The sequence below is a fragment of the Gekko japonicus genome, unplaced genomic scaffold, assembly GCF_001447785.1.
Source record: "Gekko japonicus isolate JY-2015 unplaced genomic scaffold, Gekko_japonicus_V1.1 scaffold1687, whole genome shotgun sequence".
NCBI classification, from domain to species: Eukaryota; Metazoa; Chordata; class Lepidosauria; order Squamata; family Gekkonidae; genus Gekko; species Gekko japonicus.
Window position 1 is genome coordinate 390,612 of NW_015170936.1, and position 16,239 is coordinate 406,850.

A 16,239-nucleotide genomic window follows, 5' to 3' on the forward strand; every position below is an offset into this window, starting at 1 on the left:
TGTTTCATCTCTTGCTTTAGCAAGGGGCTACTGGCCAGTGCCAATGCTGTGAAGTGCTAACTGCAGCCATAAACAGCAAACAGTATACTTGACAGAGCAGTTTAAATTCTTCTTGCAATCCCCTTTTCACATTTGTTAGACAGATGTCATCTTGGGGGTTTCAAGTAGTTCTTGGAAAGAGGCATTCCAAGAAAGACAACGGGTTTTTCATTTCACTTTCTCAATTAGCAAGTCGCCTTTATTGGATTCCAATCAAACCTTGGAGAGAACACAGGCAATTGTGAGTCACTGGTACATTCCAATCATTGGAAACGCTTTATGTTATTAATGTAATAAATAATATCCATGTGTGCAAGCATGTACAAAATCTTTTCGGTACCATCACAAACACCAGAGCTTCTCGCCCAGCGCATGGGAGTTTGCTAAAAACAAGCTGCCGGTACAAAAAACAGCATGATCTGAAGTGTCTTTAAAAACACGAGACGCCTGCCTCCTGCTCTTCCGCAAAGACTAAAAAGGGGAAGGAAACCCAAAGCCGAGAACTTCCAAATGGCTATGCAAATTCCATTCTGAAATCACATTACTGGGGACAAAAGGCTGAAGATTTCCTTGCTCTGTGCAACAAAAAGCATTAGCATCCTTAGGCAGAGGTAAACAAGTCCATGGGATGCGACCGAAGGTCAAGAGAGATGGCCAGCCTGCATAATTCCCTGTGGAACTGGTAAGCTTCAAGCCTAGCGCCTCTTTCTAGAAATGCTGAGGTGTGAACAGCTGAAGCATGCGAAATGTCCCCTCATGTTTTTAAAAAGAAATGCAAAGTGACCCTTGAGGCAAGAGACAGACTGAAAAGAGTAGAAGATCTGCAATAGAACCTTCGTTACCTGTGCAGCACGCATACTTTCCGATCGAAGACACGGCAAGGCCAAAAAAAACCCAAACACTGTGCATGATTTGGAAGCGCCGCACAAACTCCGTACCCAGAGATGACAAGAGTGATGTGCATACCCCAACCACCCACCCACACGGGAAACAGGACCTCCGTCGTACCATCTTTGGTTCTCTCGTGGGGGCAAACCATCATCCGCCACCAGCCTCAGAGGAGAGTTGACCCAAGCAAGCAATTTAAATTAACTGCCTGAGGCAGAGGGAAGTAGGCCAAGGAGTAGGCCTCGTGGCAAAAAAAAAACAACCCAAAAAGGAAAAAAAAAAAGAGTAGGGATAGTTGACAGGAAAGTAAAAGGGCTGGAGAGATACTGAAGTAACAGAAGGGTCTTCTCATTCCCCCCCCCCTCCCAGCAGGATTAGGGGCTGCGATGCAATTGGGCCTACAGGTGGAAAATCGGAGGGCTTCTCGTTTTACCAAGTGCAACTTTGACCTTGTTTTGTTCCAGGGAAGCCAGTTGGGCGGGAGCCAAAAAGAGGGAGAGAGAAAAGTGCAAAACGAACCCAAAGAAGAGAAAAATCACACAAGGAAACACCTCAGTACTCCCAACTGATCTCATCTTTCTGAAGGGAGGTCTGTATGCTCTGCATTTCCTTCAGCAGCTGAAGGCTCTTCTTGCCCTTCTCCCCGGGCATTGCTTTCGAGCCGACGCTTTTCGCCTTCGCCAGCGTCTTTTTCCCTTCGCCGACGCTGCTTGGCTGCTGAGAGCGACAGTGCTTGGCTTTGCCTTCCCGCCTGTGTTTCTCCAGCTAGAGAGGAAACATAAAGGGACACACGCGTTTGTCTCCAGTGGCCTTCTCTTTGCTTTAGAAAGCTTCTCTTCCTGCTCTTTCCTCCCAGTTCTAAAACCTACTACACGTGTCCCGGTCCTCTTAAGAATTTATTTCCTCCTATCTGAACTACCTGTGTCCAAGACATTTTTGCTCTTTATCATTATAACATCGAAAAGTAATTGGGGGGTGGGGGGGGGCTTGCCGACCACAAAAGCAGCAAAATTCGAGGGAGTCCCATACAAGATGAAAGGTATCTACGCACTAAAAGGATTCAAAAAGGATGTGGACAGAATGGAGGGGGTGCAGAGGAGAGCAATGAGGATGACCAAGCCCTGTGCGGAAAGGCTGAGGGGCCTGGGGAATGTTCAGTCTGGAGAAGAGGCGGTTGAGGGGGAGACCGACGACGAAAGAGGTCTTTCCAACGCGGCGGTAAGAAAGGAACTGGCAGGATGTCCGCACCCACCCCTCTGGGCATGCGCGGTGGGGTTCCTGTGCATGCCCGGAGGGACTGGGTGCGAAAATCCGTTGTATCTACAGCACCAATCGATCCAGCACATGCGCAATAGATCCCATGGGTGTGAATGCACAGATGACCACTCGAAGATCACCAGTTACTGGTAAGCAACCTGCTTTTCTTGTGTGGCTCAGAGAGGAAGATTTAGGATGTCAGGGAAGAATATGAAGAGAAGAAGAGATTGGATTTATACCCCGCCCTTCACTGAGAGTCTCAGAGCAGCTTACAAACTCCTTTCCCTTCCCCTTCCCACAACAGACACCCTGTGAGGTAGGTGGGGCTGAAAGAGCTCTGACAGAACTGCCTTTGAGAGAACAGCTCTGACAGAACTACAGCTTGCCCAAGGTCAACCAGCAGCTGCAAGTGGAGGAGTGGGGAATCCCAGAACTGTGTGGAAAGGTTGAGGGGCCTGGGGAATGTTCAGTCTGGAGAAGAGGCGGTTGAGGGGAAGACCAACGACGAAAGAGGTCTTTCCAACGCAGCGGTAAGAAAGGAACTGGCAGGATGTCCGCACCCACCCCTCTGGGCATGCGCGGTGGGGTTCCTGTGCATGCCCGGAGGGACTGGGTGCGAAAATCCGTTAGAAAAGAGCTTGCTACAGCACCGATCGATCCAGCGCATGCACACTGAATCCCATGGGTGTGAAGCACAGAGACCACGTCGAAGATCAATGGGTTTAAATTAAGGGTGGGAAGTGTGATGATGCCTTTTTTGAGAGTGTGTGTGTCCCTTTAAATGTTTGATAGTAACTAGTGGGCCGTGATTGGTGGATGACAGAGTGTGGGAGGAGTTATTCTGTGTGGATCTGTGTAGGTGTGTCAGAGATTGGAGAATGACAGTTGGAATAATGACAGTTGGAGAAAAAGCAGTTGATGTTGTTCAGTTGGATTTCAGTCAGTGAGAGCTCTGACAGTGCTGTGTGGAGTCAGAGAGAGCGAGAGAGCTGACAGTTCTGTGTGGAATCAGTTCTATGTGAAGTCAGTGATGTGTGGTATCAGAGAAAGAGAAAGCAGTATATATCTGTAAAGTGAAACTACAGTTCTTAAAGAGAGTTAAAGTTACAAAGAGAATAGCCTGTGTGATACAGTTGACATACATACTTACGAATACCTATTTCCTAAACAGTTACAGTTTAAACAACCTCTTAATTTGTTCTTTCAATAAATCCTTTTTATTTAATTTTATCCCAGAAGCCTTATCCACTATTCCTCAGGACCACATAGATCCTCGAAAGCCAAGACCCTGGGTCACAATACCAAAACCAGAAGCAGAAAGGGGATTTAGAATTTAAACAAAATTCCTGGTGGCAGCTGGAACTACCTATTTTATAAATATAAAGTATGATTTAAAGTGAAATTCAGTCCTCCACAATAGGAGATCGTCACAGGAAGGTACTGGGTGGATATTAGGGAAACCTTTTTTACAGTCAGCTTAAGCCCCTGAATGCTTAGCAAATCTGGCCTCTGAGCATGGGGGGGGGGGATTTCCAAATAAGTGATCCACCTTAATTCCATGCATACTGTCAACTTGCTCATATACATTTTAGGGTGTTTACTGTTTGTGGATTCTTCTCTCATTACATCACAAACTCGGAAACCAAGTTAAAAATCTGAGATGCAATGTTTCTAAAACCAGGTTCCTAGATGCTGTTAGCTAAAAGGAACTTTGGGGAAAAGGAAATCACAATCTCGAAAACTGTGTGTGAGAGCAAAGTTTCTGAAAATTCCATGCATACTCTCAACTACATTTTAGGGTGTTGACTGTTTATGGATTCTTCTCTCATTACATCACAAACTGGGGAACCAAGTTAAAAATCTGAGATGCAATTCTTCTAAAACCAGGTTCCTAGATGCTGTTAGTTAAAAGGAACTTTGGGGGAAAGGAAATCACAATCTCAAAAACTGTGTGTGAGAGCAAAGTTTCTGAACACACACACATACCACACACCTGGTCTTCTGCAGGGAGGGAAACATGTACAGCATTTAAGACTGGAATAAGACTGCACAAGTGTAGCTCACCCGTGCCCGATGCCGCTGAATTTTAGAGATTTGTTCCGCCTTGGCCTCCATCCTCTTCACCAGCCCTTTCCGGTCCCTCTCCAGGTCTTCCCGCAGGTCATCTGTTGGCGCATCCTGGATGAGTTTTGCTAGCTCTTGGTGGTCACTGGCTTGCAAGGGAAAGACCAGCTCATTAGGAATACTCTTTATGTACCTTATCAGAATGTATTCGCTGGGGGCAGGGAACCCCTCGAGGTGGTGTGGAACCAAGTGGCAGCTGACTTACAGCGACCCCGTAGGGTTTTCAAGGCAAGAGACATTCAGAGGCGGTTTGCCATCGCCTGCCTCTGCGACACGACCCTGGCATTCCTTGGTGGTCTCCCATCCTACACAAGTACTGACCAGTTTTTCAAAAATTTTAATTTCAAAATCCAGTTCCCTCTTGTCCCCAAAGCAGTTTGGATAACTTTCTAGCACTTGGGGAAAGGGTGGTGTCAGAAATCCCAGAACTTCCCCTTCCACAAAATTCAGGCCTGATTTAAACATGATGTTGAGGAGGCACAAGCACTTTCCTGTGGGATTTTGCACTCGGCATCTCATTTGAACTGGGCTACTACCCATAAAAAGCGGTCAAGTGTGTTGCAGACTTTGCACAGTTAACAGCCCAATTTGAAAGAGACACTGTGCAAGGGCAAAGTCACAGGAGAATGTGTTTTTACTTCTCAGCATCACATTTAAATCAGGCCTCTAACCTGTCTACAAACCAGCAGACCCCCAAAACAAACAAGGCAGAGCGCCCAAGAGAACGGTGCGCATACGGTTCATGCCAGAGTTGTGACTCACAAGCTCATCTGCCCGAGTTCGTCCTGCAAGGTCAGCAGCACCTCGGAAAGGTCCCCCTGGGAGGCGGAAGAGACAGACGACTCGGAGGACCTCCGGCCTCTGCTTGCGTGCTTGCCCAACGGGACTTCACTCACCACACGGTCGTTGCAAAGGGCTTTCGAGTGATGCTTCATGAGGTGCAGGACGTGCTGGACGTTGGCCCCGACGGAGTGGCTGGGGCTGGTGGACTGAAAGAAGCGCAGGCGAGGGGTGAAGAGGACAGAGGATCTGCAGGAAATTCTACGCTAAGCTACAAAGTTAACACCTTTCCCAACCGACGTGAGTATATGAAACTGCATCGTACAGTCAGAACACTGCCTCGCCTTGCCCAGTACCGGCTATTTCAACCGGCAGCAGCTCGCCGCTGTCTCAGGTAGGGATTTCCCAGGCCTGTTTCCCTAGGAAACTTTTTCAACAGGAGACGGGTGGGATGGGACCTTCTGCAGACTTCATGGTCTAACACATGCCTACCGCCTCTTTTACCAACAGCCGTCCTAACAAGTACAACCATGTGCCCTTCTGCGTGGTGCATCTCAAGTGAGGGCGATCGCAAGTCCTAACATTAGGAAATCCAGATTACAGTGGTTTTCCAAGGTCCATGTGGAAGACTTCCCCACACATTCCTTGCTTCACCCCATCCCATGCATTTTTAAAAAAAATCAGTAACTGAAAGTGAATCATTCAGTGCTCCTAGCAGAGGCAGGTTAGAAACAAAATGACAAGGAAGACGGGGAACCAGCTCAACTGGACCCCATCCAGGCCCACATGGCGCCTCTGGGAAACTCTCAAAAGCACAGAACAAAGGCAGTGTTTTTATTCTTTGTCTCCCACATCCCGGGATTCATGGGTGTACCACAGCTGATCCGCCAGGATCCTACTTAGCCACCGCATTCTTCGTTCCTAAGGTCCCCTCACCTTTCCAGCGACAAACGGCACGTCGCCCAGTCGCAGCCTGTAGTGGGGCTGGGGGTGGAAGTGGATCACTGCAGAATCGCTCTAAAGGAGACAAGAGAAACTATCACACTGAAAAGATACTTCCATCGAGCCCTGCTGCCCCTAGGCAATAGACCACTTGTCTGTGGTCTTTACGCACGTGCAGCTACACGTCCCTTTCAGATCCTTTAATCTGAAAGGGAGGGGGATCAGTGGTGGCGGCTACAAGTATGGACGGCTTCAAGAGGGAACTGGATAAGCATATGGAGCAGAGGTCCGTCAGTGGCTATTAGCCACAAGGGGGGCTCTGGGGCAAGTGATGCTCTGTCTTCTTGGTGCTTGGGGGGGGGGGTCAATAGTGGGAGGGCTTCTAATGTCCTGGCCCCACTGGTGGACCTCCTGATGGCACCTGTTATTTCTGGCCACTGTGTGACACAGAGTGTTGGACTGGATGGGCCTTTGGCCTGATCCAACATTGGCGTCTCCTATGTTCTTATGTGGCACATGCAGATGTGCATACAAGCCTGCACGTCCGTAAAGAACTTGAGAGCTTTCTGAATCGGACCCCAGATTTGATATAGTTTTATTCCACTGTACTCAGGAAAAGTGGGACTCAGAACAGCTTGCAAATCCAAAACCATAAAATGGCAGCCTAAAATCTCCGGACAGCACAGAAACAAAGGCAACCCCCTCTATTACCCTGTACGTATGAACACAGGAAGCGGCCTTTTATCAAGTCAGACCCTTGGTCCATCAATCTCAGTATTGTCTACTCTGACTGGCAACGGCTCCCCAGGGTCTCAGGAAGAGGTCGGTTGCATCAGCTAACACCTGATCCTTTTATCTGAAAGGGACGGGGATCAAACCTGGGAGTTTCTGTGTGCAAAGCGGGTGTTCTGACCCTGAGCCACGGCCCCTCGACTTCCAGCCAGCAGGTGGAAAAGCCCAACCAGCAGGCAGAACGTTCTCCTTTGACACTCAACTACACAGCACCAGGTCACTGCTCCTTTTCAGGCCTGAGCAGCCAGGGGTGGAGGCTGAGCAGGCAGAAACGCCCTTCTCCTGCTCCAGCATCCTTCTTCCAAAGACTACTGTCCCTGGGGGCAATGAGGCAGGGTGTGAAGGCAACAGCCCGCCGCTGTTAGACTCTGCCACCCGTTACAGAGAGGGTGCCCCCAAACACGGAGGTTTCTCCCCACCCTGGGTTATCAAGCCTACTAATTCTTATTATTCTTATTATTGTTATTAATTGTATTTATGAATTGCCCAAGCCCTGCTTCTGCAGGGGCTCTGGGTGATGTATAACCACAAATAAAACAAGATAAAAACAGTTAAAACATTGGTAGAACATTAAAGACAATCAGATGGCGAATAACCAATCCCCATTCCATCTCCCACTGCCAGTCAACTTCACGGACAGGGGGGGAAGAGGGCAAAATAGATGTTTACAACCACCTAGATGGAACCGTCGCTGTCCTCAACCAAAATCCTGGTGGAACATCCCCGCTTTGCAGGCCCTGCGGAATTGCATCAGATCCTGCAGGGCCCTGATGGAGTTTGGCACCAAGGTCGGGGCCAGGACTGAAAAGGCCCTGGCCCTGGTTGAGGACAGCCGGACGTCTTTGGGGCCGGGGATCACCAGCATAGGGCTGTCTAAGGAGCGCAAGGCTCCCCTGGGGACATAACTGAGGAGACAGTCCCGTAGATACGTCGGTCCCTGACCACTCAGGGCCTTATAGGTCAATACAGAAACCGTGAACTTGACTCAGTTCAATCCATCCAATCTCTGTGCTTTCGCTCTACCTTGTCCAACTGCTTTGCTTTCTTCTTCATCTTCTTTGGTTTCGAGGGCAGCAACGTCGGCGCCAACTGCGTCTTCGCTTGCAGCAGCTTCCTGTTGGTCTCTAATCCGGTCTGCAACTGCAGAGATAAGCCTGGAAGTTATTTCTTTAGTCAAAAAGGGACGTAATCTCGAGGGGGGGAGCACCATCCAAGGAGCCGTCCTTAGCTTGCTGGCTTTGCATCACGGCTGTGCATTTTATTCCCAGGCGAGTGTGGAGAGGATCAGACAACGGGCCTTCCACAGAGAGTCTGAAAGTCACCTTCCTGCACAGAACTGGTTCAAAACATACAACTAGACCAGAGAAAACCAGCCGAGAGGAGGGAGATACAGCTGACGAGCCGCAGGCAGCAGGAAAAGGGTCAGGCATCCCTACCCCTACGTCTCCCCCTACAATTTGCATCCCACTGAATCCTCAATAAACACCTGAGCTCCCGAACGCTACTCCTCCTGCCCTCCATCAAATCTTGGCCTGAATGATGCCAAAGCCTCCTCTGAGAACACATGAAGCTGCCTTATCCTGAATCAGCCCATTGGTCCATCAATGTCAGCACTGTCTACTCAGACTGGCAGCAGCTCTCCAGGGTCTCAGGCTGAGCTCTTGCCCATCACCTCCTGCCAGATTTTTTACCTGCAGGTATCGCAGACTGAACCTGGAACCTACTGCATGCCAAGCAGATGCTCTACCACTGAGCCACGCCCACAGCGCCGCCAGAACAATTTAGGCATGCTCAGCAAAAAGTTATTCTCATCCCCACCATTAAAAAAAAAAAACCCAACAGGAACACAACACTGCTGTTACTTTAGATGGACGAACTGATCGGCTATACAGATCAAGGGCCTGAGGACCATCTGCTACCCCAGAGGTCCTCGACATGGTGCCCCGTGGGAGCCTTCACGCCCGCCGACACCTTTCCTGTTGCCCACCAAGTGTTTTTAGGAAATGCGTGGGGCCAGGTGGGGAACTTGCCCAGCAGGGCTTCTGATTGGCCACTGCAGTTCCAGTTGGCTGGGCAGATCAAAATAACGTTATTTCAGTGGTAGCTCTTCTCCCCAGCACCTGTGCTTCCTGTGTGTGTGTGGCTCCACCTCCTTTGGTAGCCATGATTTAGTATGGTTGGTTCCACCCACACACCCCCGTGGCAGCCATTTTGTAGTTGCACCCAGCCACCTTGTGTCAGAATTTCAAAGGTCCCCAGAGGCTCATAAAAGCTGCAACCCCTGACCTGTCAGAACAGCAGGAGGAGAGGAGCTCTAACTTGCAGGTAGGATTTGAGGTTTTAATAAGAAATTGCCGCATTCTCCCCCCCGGAAGAATTTGCAGGTCACTGACTGCAAGGTGAGGCCTATCAGCAGACCAGGAGCAAAGTCACATCTTGTTCCACAGCCCAACTGGACAGACCTCTGCACAGTATGAAAGACCATCCAATTTAATTGTGGCTTACTAGTCACCTGCTCGCGCCTGACAGACAGCGAGGCCTCTGTGGCTCTCTCTTTTTCACAGCTGGTGTGGTGCAGCTGTTAAGAGTAAAAGGTAAAGGTAAAGGTTCCCTTGCTCGAAAGCCAGTCGAGTCCGACTCTAGGGTTGCGGTGCTCATCTCCGTTTCAAAGCCGAAGAGCCAGCGCTGTCCGAAGACGTTTCCGTGGTCATGTGGCCGGCATGACTAAACACCAAGGCGCACGGAATGCTGTTACCTTCCCACCGAAGTGGTACCTATTTATCTACTTGCAATTTCTTGCTTTCGAACTGCTAGGTTGGCAGGAGCTGGAACTAGAGACGGGAGCTCACTCCATCATGCGGCACCTGGGTCTCGAACTGCTGAACTACTGACCTTCCACAGCCTGCCGTTCAGCATCTTAACCACTTGAGCCACTGCAGTGCTGGACTTCAATCACAGAGGACTGGGTTGAAGTCGCACTCACTCACTGGTTGACCGTGGGCCACTCACCAGACCGACCTCATAGGGCGATTAAAACTGGGTACTCCTGGAAGGGCGGGTGGGATAAGAGTGCGGCAGATTTTTATCTGCAGGTATGCCAGGTGCGGGGGGGGACAGTGCCACACGAAAAAAAAAGCCGTGTGCGCGGGGGTGCAGTGCACGACCAACCTCACAGGATGTTTTGAGGCTACGGTGGAAGAGAAGGAAGCAGACCACATACACCACCACCACCACCCCCGAGTTCTTTGAAGGAAGAGTAGGAAGAACACGACATCCATCACACATCTCCTCAGCAGTTACTCCTTCTCCACCACAGCCACAAGGTGTACCTCGGCTGCTTTGTCCTGCATCAGCTTCCTCGTATGTTCTTCCTCTCGGAGCTTCTCCTCCAGCTCCTTCATCTTTTTCTGAATGAAGAAACAAAGCAAAACAGAGAAATGGCCAAATAAGAACCAGGGTGGAGCAGTGGACAGAGTATCAAAAACAGAGAAATGGCCAAATATGGCTACCGGGTAAGAATCAGGGTGGAGCAGTGGACAGAGTATCAAAACTGAACTTGGGAGACAGGCACACATATCCCAAGTCAGTCAAGATCAGTTGTTGTCTACTCTGGCGGGCAGCAGCTCTCCAGGGTCTCAGGCAAGAGGGCTTTCGCATCTCCTGCTACCTGATCCCTCTGACCGGAGACAGCAGGGACTGAACCGGGGACCTCCCGCATGCCAAACAGATGTTCTGCCACTGAGTTCCAATCACCACCAAGTTAAAATCCATGTGCAGGCTATGAACTTTACTGGGGGGGCAGGTCAGAGACAGGTGGCTTGGGCATGTGGTTCTGATTTTGTCATTAACTGTTCACTCATTTAGACACGAAACAGACAGGCCATACCACTGCAGACAGCCGGTGGGTAGATGCGCAGTTTCACTGTCTCCCTTGCCTCCTCATAAAAACTTCCCATAAATATAATATTTAACATGTCAGGGAGAAGGATTACAGCCCAGCCGTTCAAATGCTGTGCTGGTTACCCTACTAAGAGGGAACTGCCAGTTGGAGAAGGAACTTTGCAAAATGCAATTCCCTTCCTGCAGGTTGATGTAGTACTTCCCATTCGACTTCACTCACCTGCATATGTAGCCCAGACCTTAAAACATTCACAAAAACACTAAAACGTTTAGGCAGGAAAGAGCAGGCTTCCAAACCATTATCTGTAGGTGGGCAGGGAACCACATTCGGTTTCTAAAAAGCCAAAATCCTGGTGATCTGCTATTTGGAAACAGGCACCTAAGACATCTGTTTTGTCTTCCCCCCCAAACAGAAGGGCAGCAGGAAAAAAGGGGGGGGGGACACCCCTAGAAATGCCTGCAAGCTTAGGCCCTTTGAACAGCCCTCACAAATAAAACAGCTGTCAGCAACTCCTGGAAAAGACAATAGTGCAGCAGGAAAGAGGAAGACCCAACACGAGATGCATTGATTCACTATAAAGGAAGCCATCATGGCCCTTGACTTGCAAGACCCGAGCAAGACTGTTAACAATAGAGCGTTTGGGAGGTCATTCATTCATTGGGGGGGGGCATAAGTCAGAATCAACCTGACAGCACTTCACACACACCCACATACACGCAGCTCCTAAAAATGTCTAAACCCCAGACCTCATGACCTCTGCTTCACATGGTTATTGGTGAAGAACGAGTGGAGAGGGTGGCTACTTTTAAGTTTTTGGGAGTGACTATTGAGCAAAACTTGACCTGGAGTGCTAACACCATGGCTCTGGTGAAGAAGGCCCAGCAGAGGCTCTTTTTTCTCAGACTTTTTACAGAAAAATAACTTGAGTGAGAAAACATTGATGTCCTTCTATCGCTGCTCAATAGAGAGCATTTTAACATACTGTGTCTGTGCCTGGTTTGCCAGTGAGCTGTGACTTACTAAAAGCTCCTGTCGAAATAAATGCTGTTAGTCTTTCAGGTGCCACTGGACTTCTGCTTTATTTTGCTACAACAGATCAACACAGCTATCTCCTTGAAAGTCCTACACCTCCTCCTCAGGAAGCCGCTTCCACAAGGTGGGCGACACTATAGAGAAGGAAGGGGCTCAAGCAGATACCAAAAAAACCTGTGCAGAAGGACGCTAAGAAAAGAACAGAGCAATTTACTAATGAGTGGCAGCAATGTAACTGGTGGTAATTCAACTAAGAATACTACATATGTAGTATTTACAAAAAATCCAACAGGTAAATCCACAATTTTCCCAATAATCCAACAGGTAAGTTTTCAACAATCCAACAGGTAAGTCTACAATTTTTCAATAAGACAACAGGTAAGTCTACAATGAACCTAGTAGTAATTCAACTAAGCATACTACGTATGCAGTGTTTACAAACCCCCACAGGTGAGTCCACTGTTTTTACAGGTAAGTTTTCAACAATCCAACAGGCAAATCTGCAATTGTATTAATTCAACAGGTAAGTCTACAATGGACGATGAAGACTCCAGATTTCAGAACTTCATTTTGAATAGTCTTCCTCAGTAGAGGCTGATTAAAGAACTCTTTAAGGACTCATCCATTGTTTCCAAGGTAAACATCAGCAAAACAGCTTTCCAATTTGTAATGGAAGATATTAATAGGGCAGCCGGTCAATATTCATAGGGGGGAAATCTCCAAAGTCTTACGTTGCTGGTATGCCTCATTGCTACTCATTAGTAAATTGTTCTTTTCTTTTCTTAGCGTCCTTCTGCACAGGTTTTTTTGGTCTTATGTTTACTGTGTAATCGCTGATGGTTTACTCTAGTAGGTGCCACCTGAAGTAGGGGGAGTGACTGTGAGATGGTAACCACAGAGCACACGGGGGATACGTGTGGAGAGAGATCCTTCACGTGTGTTGTATTCATCTATCCTCTCCTTATCCAGCCCTCTTCTCTTGCCCAATGCAATCCGAGCCAGGTCTGCGCAAACTTTTATGAACTGAGCAGAGCCAAACAAACTGTCCTGGAAGTCAAATGGGCTCTGGCCCCTTTGAAGGAAGGGCAGGACTCCAATGCAACAGAGAACCCACACAGAACGGAGAGAGGACTGTTGCTTATCAGATCCGTGGCTCCAGGCATCACAAGGAAGGGCTATTCACTTGCTCCGAGTTCAGTTGCCAGGGGAACCAGAGCAGAGAAGCCTCACAAAAATAACAGTGTGTGTTGGGGGGGGAAATCACGCAAGGTTGTGTAACACAAGAAATATACAGTGACAGGTAGGCTTCACATTAGCCTGCGTAATATAACTCAGCATTATTTTTGGTCTAGTAGTTTTCCTGGTACCTGAGTTTCTTGCGGCGCAGGGCTGGAGATCTTGGCTCTCGATTCAACACCATTCAGCAGAACAGATTCTTTAATCTTAGTTTAGTTTGCATGAATTTTAATTGTTCCAATAAACTGTGCATGAATCAAATAAATTGTTTTGAAAGTACCCCTGCAGGGCTGGAGATCTTGGCTCCAGATTCAACACAATTCAGCAGAACAGATTCTTTAACCTTAGTTTAGTTGCATGAATTTTAATTCTTCCAATAAACTGTGCGCGAATCAAATAAATTGTTTTGAAAGTACCCCTGTGTCAAGCATCAACATGACATTTATCACAAAAACAAGAACACCACAGTGAAATATTTGCAGTGGGAGCCTAAGCAGATTATACCCTTCTAAATCCATTCAAGGGTGTAACCTTTTTAAAAAAAAACAACAACAAAAAAACAAACTAAAATCCTGGTTAGATTCGAGCCCAGTAGCACCTTAAAGACCAAGACTTTCAGGGTAGAAGCCTTCGTCAGACACAGTACAGTAGAAACGGAAATCTGAGTCCTTTTATCCGAGTCAGAAGGTGGGAGGGGGGTTGCAAAGAATGCTTGTAAAGGATGTAAAGGCACAATGTGTACATGCAGCTTGATTAGAGCAGAGGGGAAATCCCAGGGGCCAGAAAATTAACATCTTGTGAATATAAAAATCCTAGGTCCCTATTCAGCCCTGGAGGATCCATTGTTCTGAACTTGTGAATGAACTCAAGTTCAGTAACCCTGTGTTGTAATTTTCCCTTGAAGCTTCTTCTTTTGAGGACTGCCTCCCTTAGGTCAGCAATGGAATGACCTGGAAGAGTAAAATGTTCTCCCACCAGTTTTTAAGTGTTGCAGTTTTTAATGCCAGATTTATATCCGGTATACTTTTGCGCGGGGACTGACTTGTTTGTCCGATGTAGAGAGTGGAAGGGCACTGCTGACATTTGATGGCAGATATAATGGTGGAAGATGAACAAGCAAATGAACCTGAAATGCTACAGAACAAGGTACCTCTGCTTAGGATGGCATCAGCTGCCTTAGAGCACCCAGGGACTCCAAGCGTCCCTGTTTGCAAAGTCAAAGGGGCTTCCGATGACACAGGGCAGGGGAAGGAGAGCGGGCCACGCCAAGTCCCAGTTCACAGCCCTGCCCTTCTGTCCCCTGAATACCATGCTGGGGGACTGGGGGGAGGGGAACAGGGTAGGGGTGGGATGAAAACTTATGATACGGGAATTGATAGGTAAATATTTGCCTTTAAATAAATCAACAGTCTTTCTGCCACAATTAATCAAATTACAAGATTTTTAAACCAAATTAAAACCAGCACAAGGTTGCAGGAAGGTCAGTATCTGGGCACGGAACAGGGGTCACTGGGGGCATGGGGGGGGAGGTATTTGTGAATTTCCTGCGTTATGCCAGGCTTGGACTAGATGACCCTGGAGGTCCCTTCCAACTCTATGATTCTACGATCATCTGCTCTGACTGACAGCTGCTCTCCTGGGTCTCAGGCAGGGGTCTTTCACATCACCTATGACCTCGTCCTTTTAATTGGAGATGCCGGGCTCCGTATGCCCAGCGCATGCTCTACCACCGAGCAATGGCAGGGCCCCACGCTTAACTTCCGTGTGTTTGAGAAACTACTTCAAAGCACTACGACAGGCTGAACAGTTACAATGATGCTCAGCCCCGGTGACGAACTCAAATCCTAGGCCGCGATGCCCGAGGAGTCAGGATCACCCACCTCCGCAAGGGACTGCATCGCCGTCAGCCTGGCGTATTCCTTCTCTAGCACATCCAGCCTCTCCAGCTTCGATTTCACGTGTGACTGATCGAGGAGATGCTCGCTTTCCAACGTGGCCTGGAAAGAGAAAGGCAAAGGCCTTTATGGGCCCGTTGCTAAAAGGATAAGAAGAGTTCCACCTGTCGGGTTTGAAATCAGAGAAGCCGATCGTGTGTGTGTGCATAAAAAGTCAACAATGGTAGTTAGCTGCTCTCTCCCCAAAACCACAAAGCATTTCATACATGGACACACGCATGAAGCTGCCTCATACTGAATCAGACCATCAGTCCCTCAAGGAGAGGCTTGTCTACTCAGACTGAATTCAGCTCTCCAGGGGTCTCAGGCTGAGGTCTTTCACGTCACCTACTGCCTGGTCCTTTGAACGGGAAATGCCGGGGATTGAACCTAGAACCTTCTGCATGCCAAGGAAGAGACTCCACCACCGAGTCCCAGCCCCACGCCTCCGCTAACACAGAGTTGTGAATCAGGAGGTCCCTGGTTCAAATCTTCCCAGCCATGAACTCACAGGTGACTTAAAGCAGCTGACTTGCTCTCAGCCTCACCCCATCCGTAATACGGGGAGGATAATACTGACCTGCCTTGCAAGATTGTTTTAAGGGTTGCCGAGATGAAACATATGGTGCACTTTGGGGAAAAAATCAGAAAACATTACACCATCACTCAAGCAGTATTATGTACAAAAAAGAATCCTGTTTTTTCCCCCAGAGTGCCATTGCACTTTTAGAAGAGACAGAGGGCAAAGGGAGATGCGGTTTTCTCCCACTTCGGCACAAGAAGCAGAGCTCACCAAATGTCTCCTCGCTATGTCACCTACACTTGTTACCACTACTATTACGATTGTTTCTCAACCACTCGGCCACCCAAAAGGCACTCAGTTGTCCCATCATGTCACAAGCCAACTCAAGAGGACTCCGGAACCGTGGGGTTTTCAAGGCAAGAGGCGAGCAGAGGCGGTTTTGTCATTGCCTGCCTCTGCACAGGAATCCTGGTCTTGCATCCAAGTCCTAACCACCGGCAAACCCTGCTTCGCTCCCAAGTTCTGAAGCGATCGGGCCAATCAGGGCTATTCAGGCTGCTAAAAGGCACTCAAAGCAGTACAGACTTCAAAATCAAACTCAGCCTTTTCTATAGAAGTTCAGAAAGAAGTCCAGGATCTTCTAAAGCAGCACGGGACTAAATCAATGAACAATCAGAAGTAATCCGCACCGTTCCCATTTCAAGCCAGTTCAAAGTCCTTCTGGAACACTGCTGCTTTCTGTTCAACTTTCAGGGCTTGTGGGGGGACAGTGGCAAGCACATTTCCAGTGG

General features: G+C 48.4%; 1 protein-coding gene across 1 annotated transcript in view; it reads right to left on the minus strand.

The window, feature by feature from the left end:
• Positions 1 to 239: 239 nt before the first annotated feature.
• The window catches only part of CEP57 (centrosomal protein 57kDa), a 25,813-nt gene continuing 9,813 nt past the window's right edge, over positions 240 to 16,239 (minus strand). Inside the window, exons 5-11 of the mRNA XM_015418851.1 lie at positions 14,872 to 14,988; positions 10,152 to 10,229; positions 7,846 to 7,962; positions 6,025 to 6,105; positions 5,071 to 5,297; positions 4,249 to 4,393; positions 240 to 1,692 (exon numbers count right to left, since the gene is read on the minus strand). Coding sequence (XP_015274337.1) covers positions 1,480 to 1,692; positions 4,249 to 4,393; positions 5,071 to 5,297; positions 6,025 to 6,105; positions 7,846 to 7,962; positions 10,152 to 10,229; positions 14,872 to 14,988 — 978 coding nt within the window. The 3' untranslated portion in view covers positions 240 to 1,479. The remainder of the gene's footprint in view (positions 1,693 to 4,248; positions 4,394 to 5,070; positions 5,298 to 6,024; positions 6,106 to 7,845; positions 7,963 to 10,151; positions 10,230 to 14,871; positions 14,989 to 16,239) is intronic.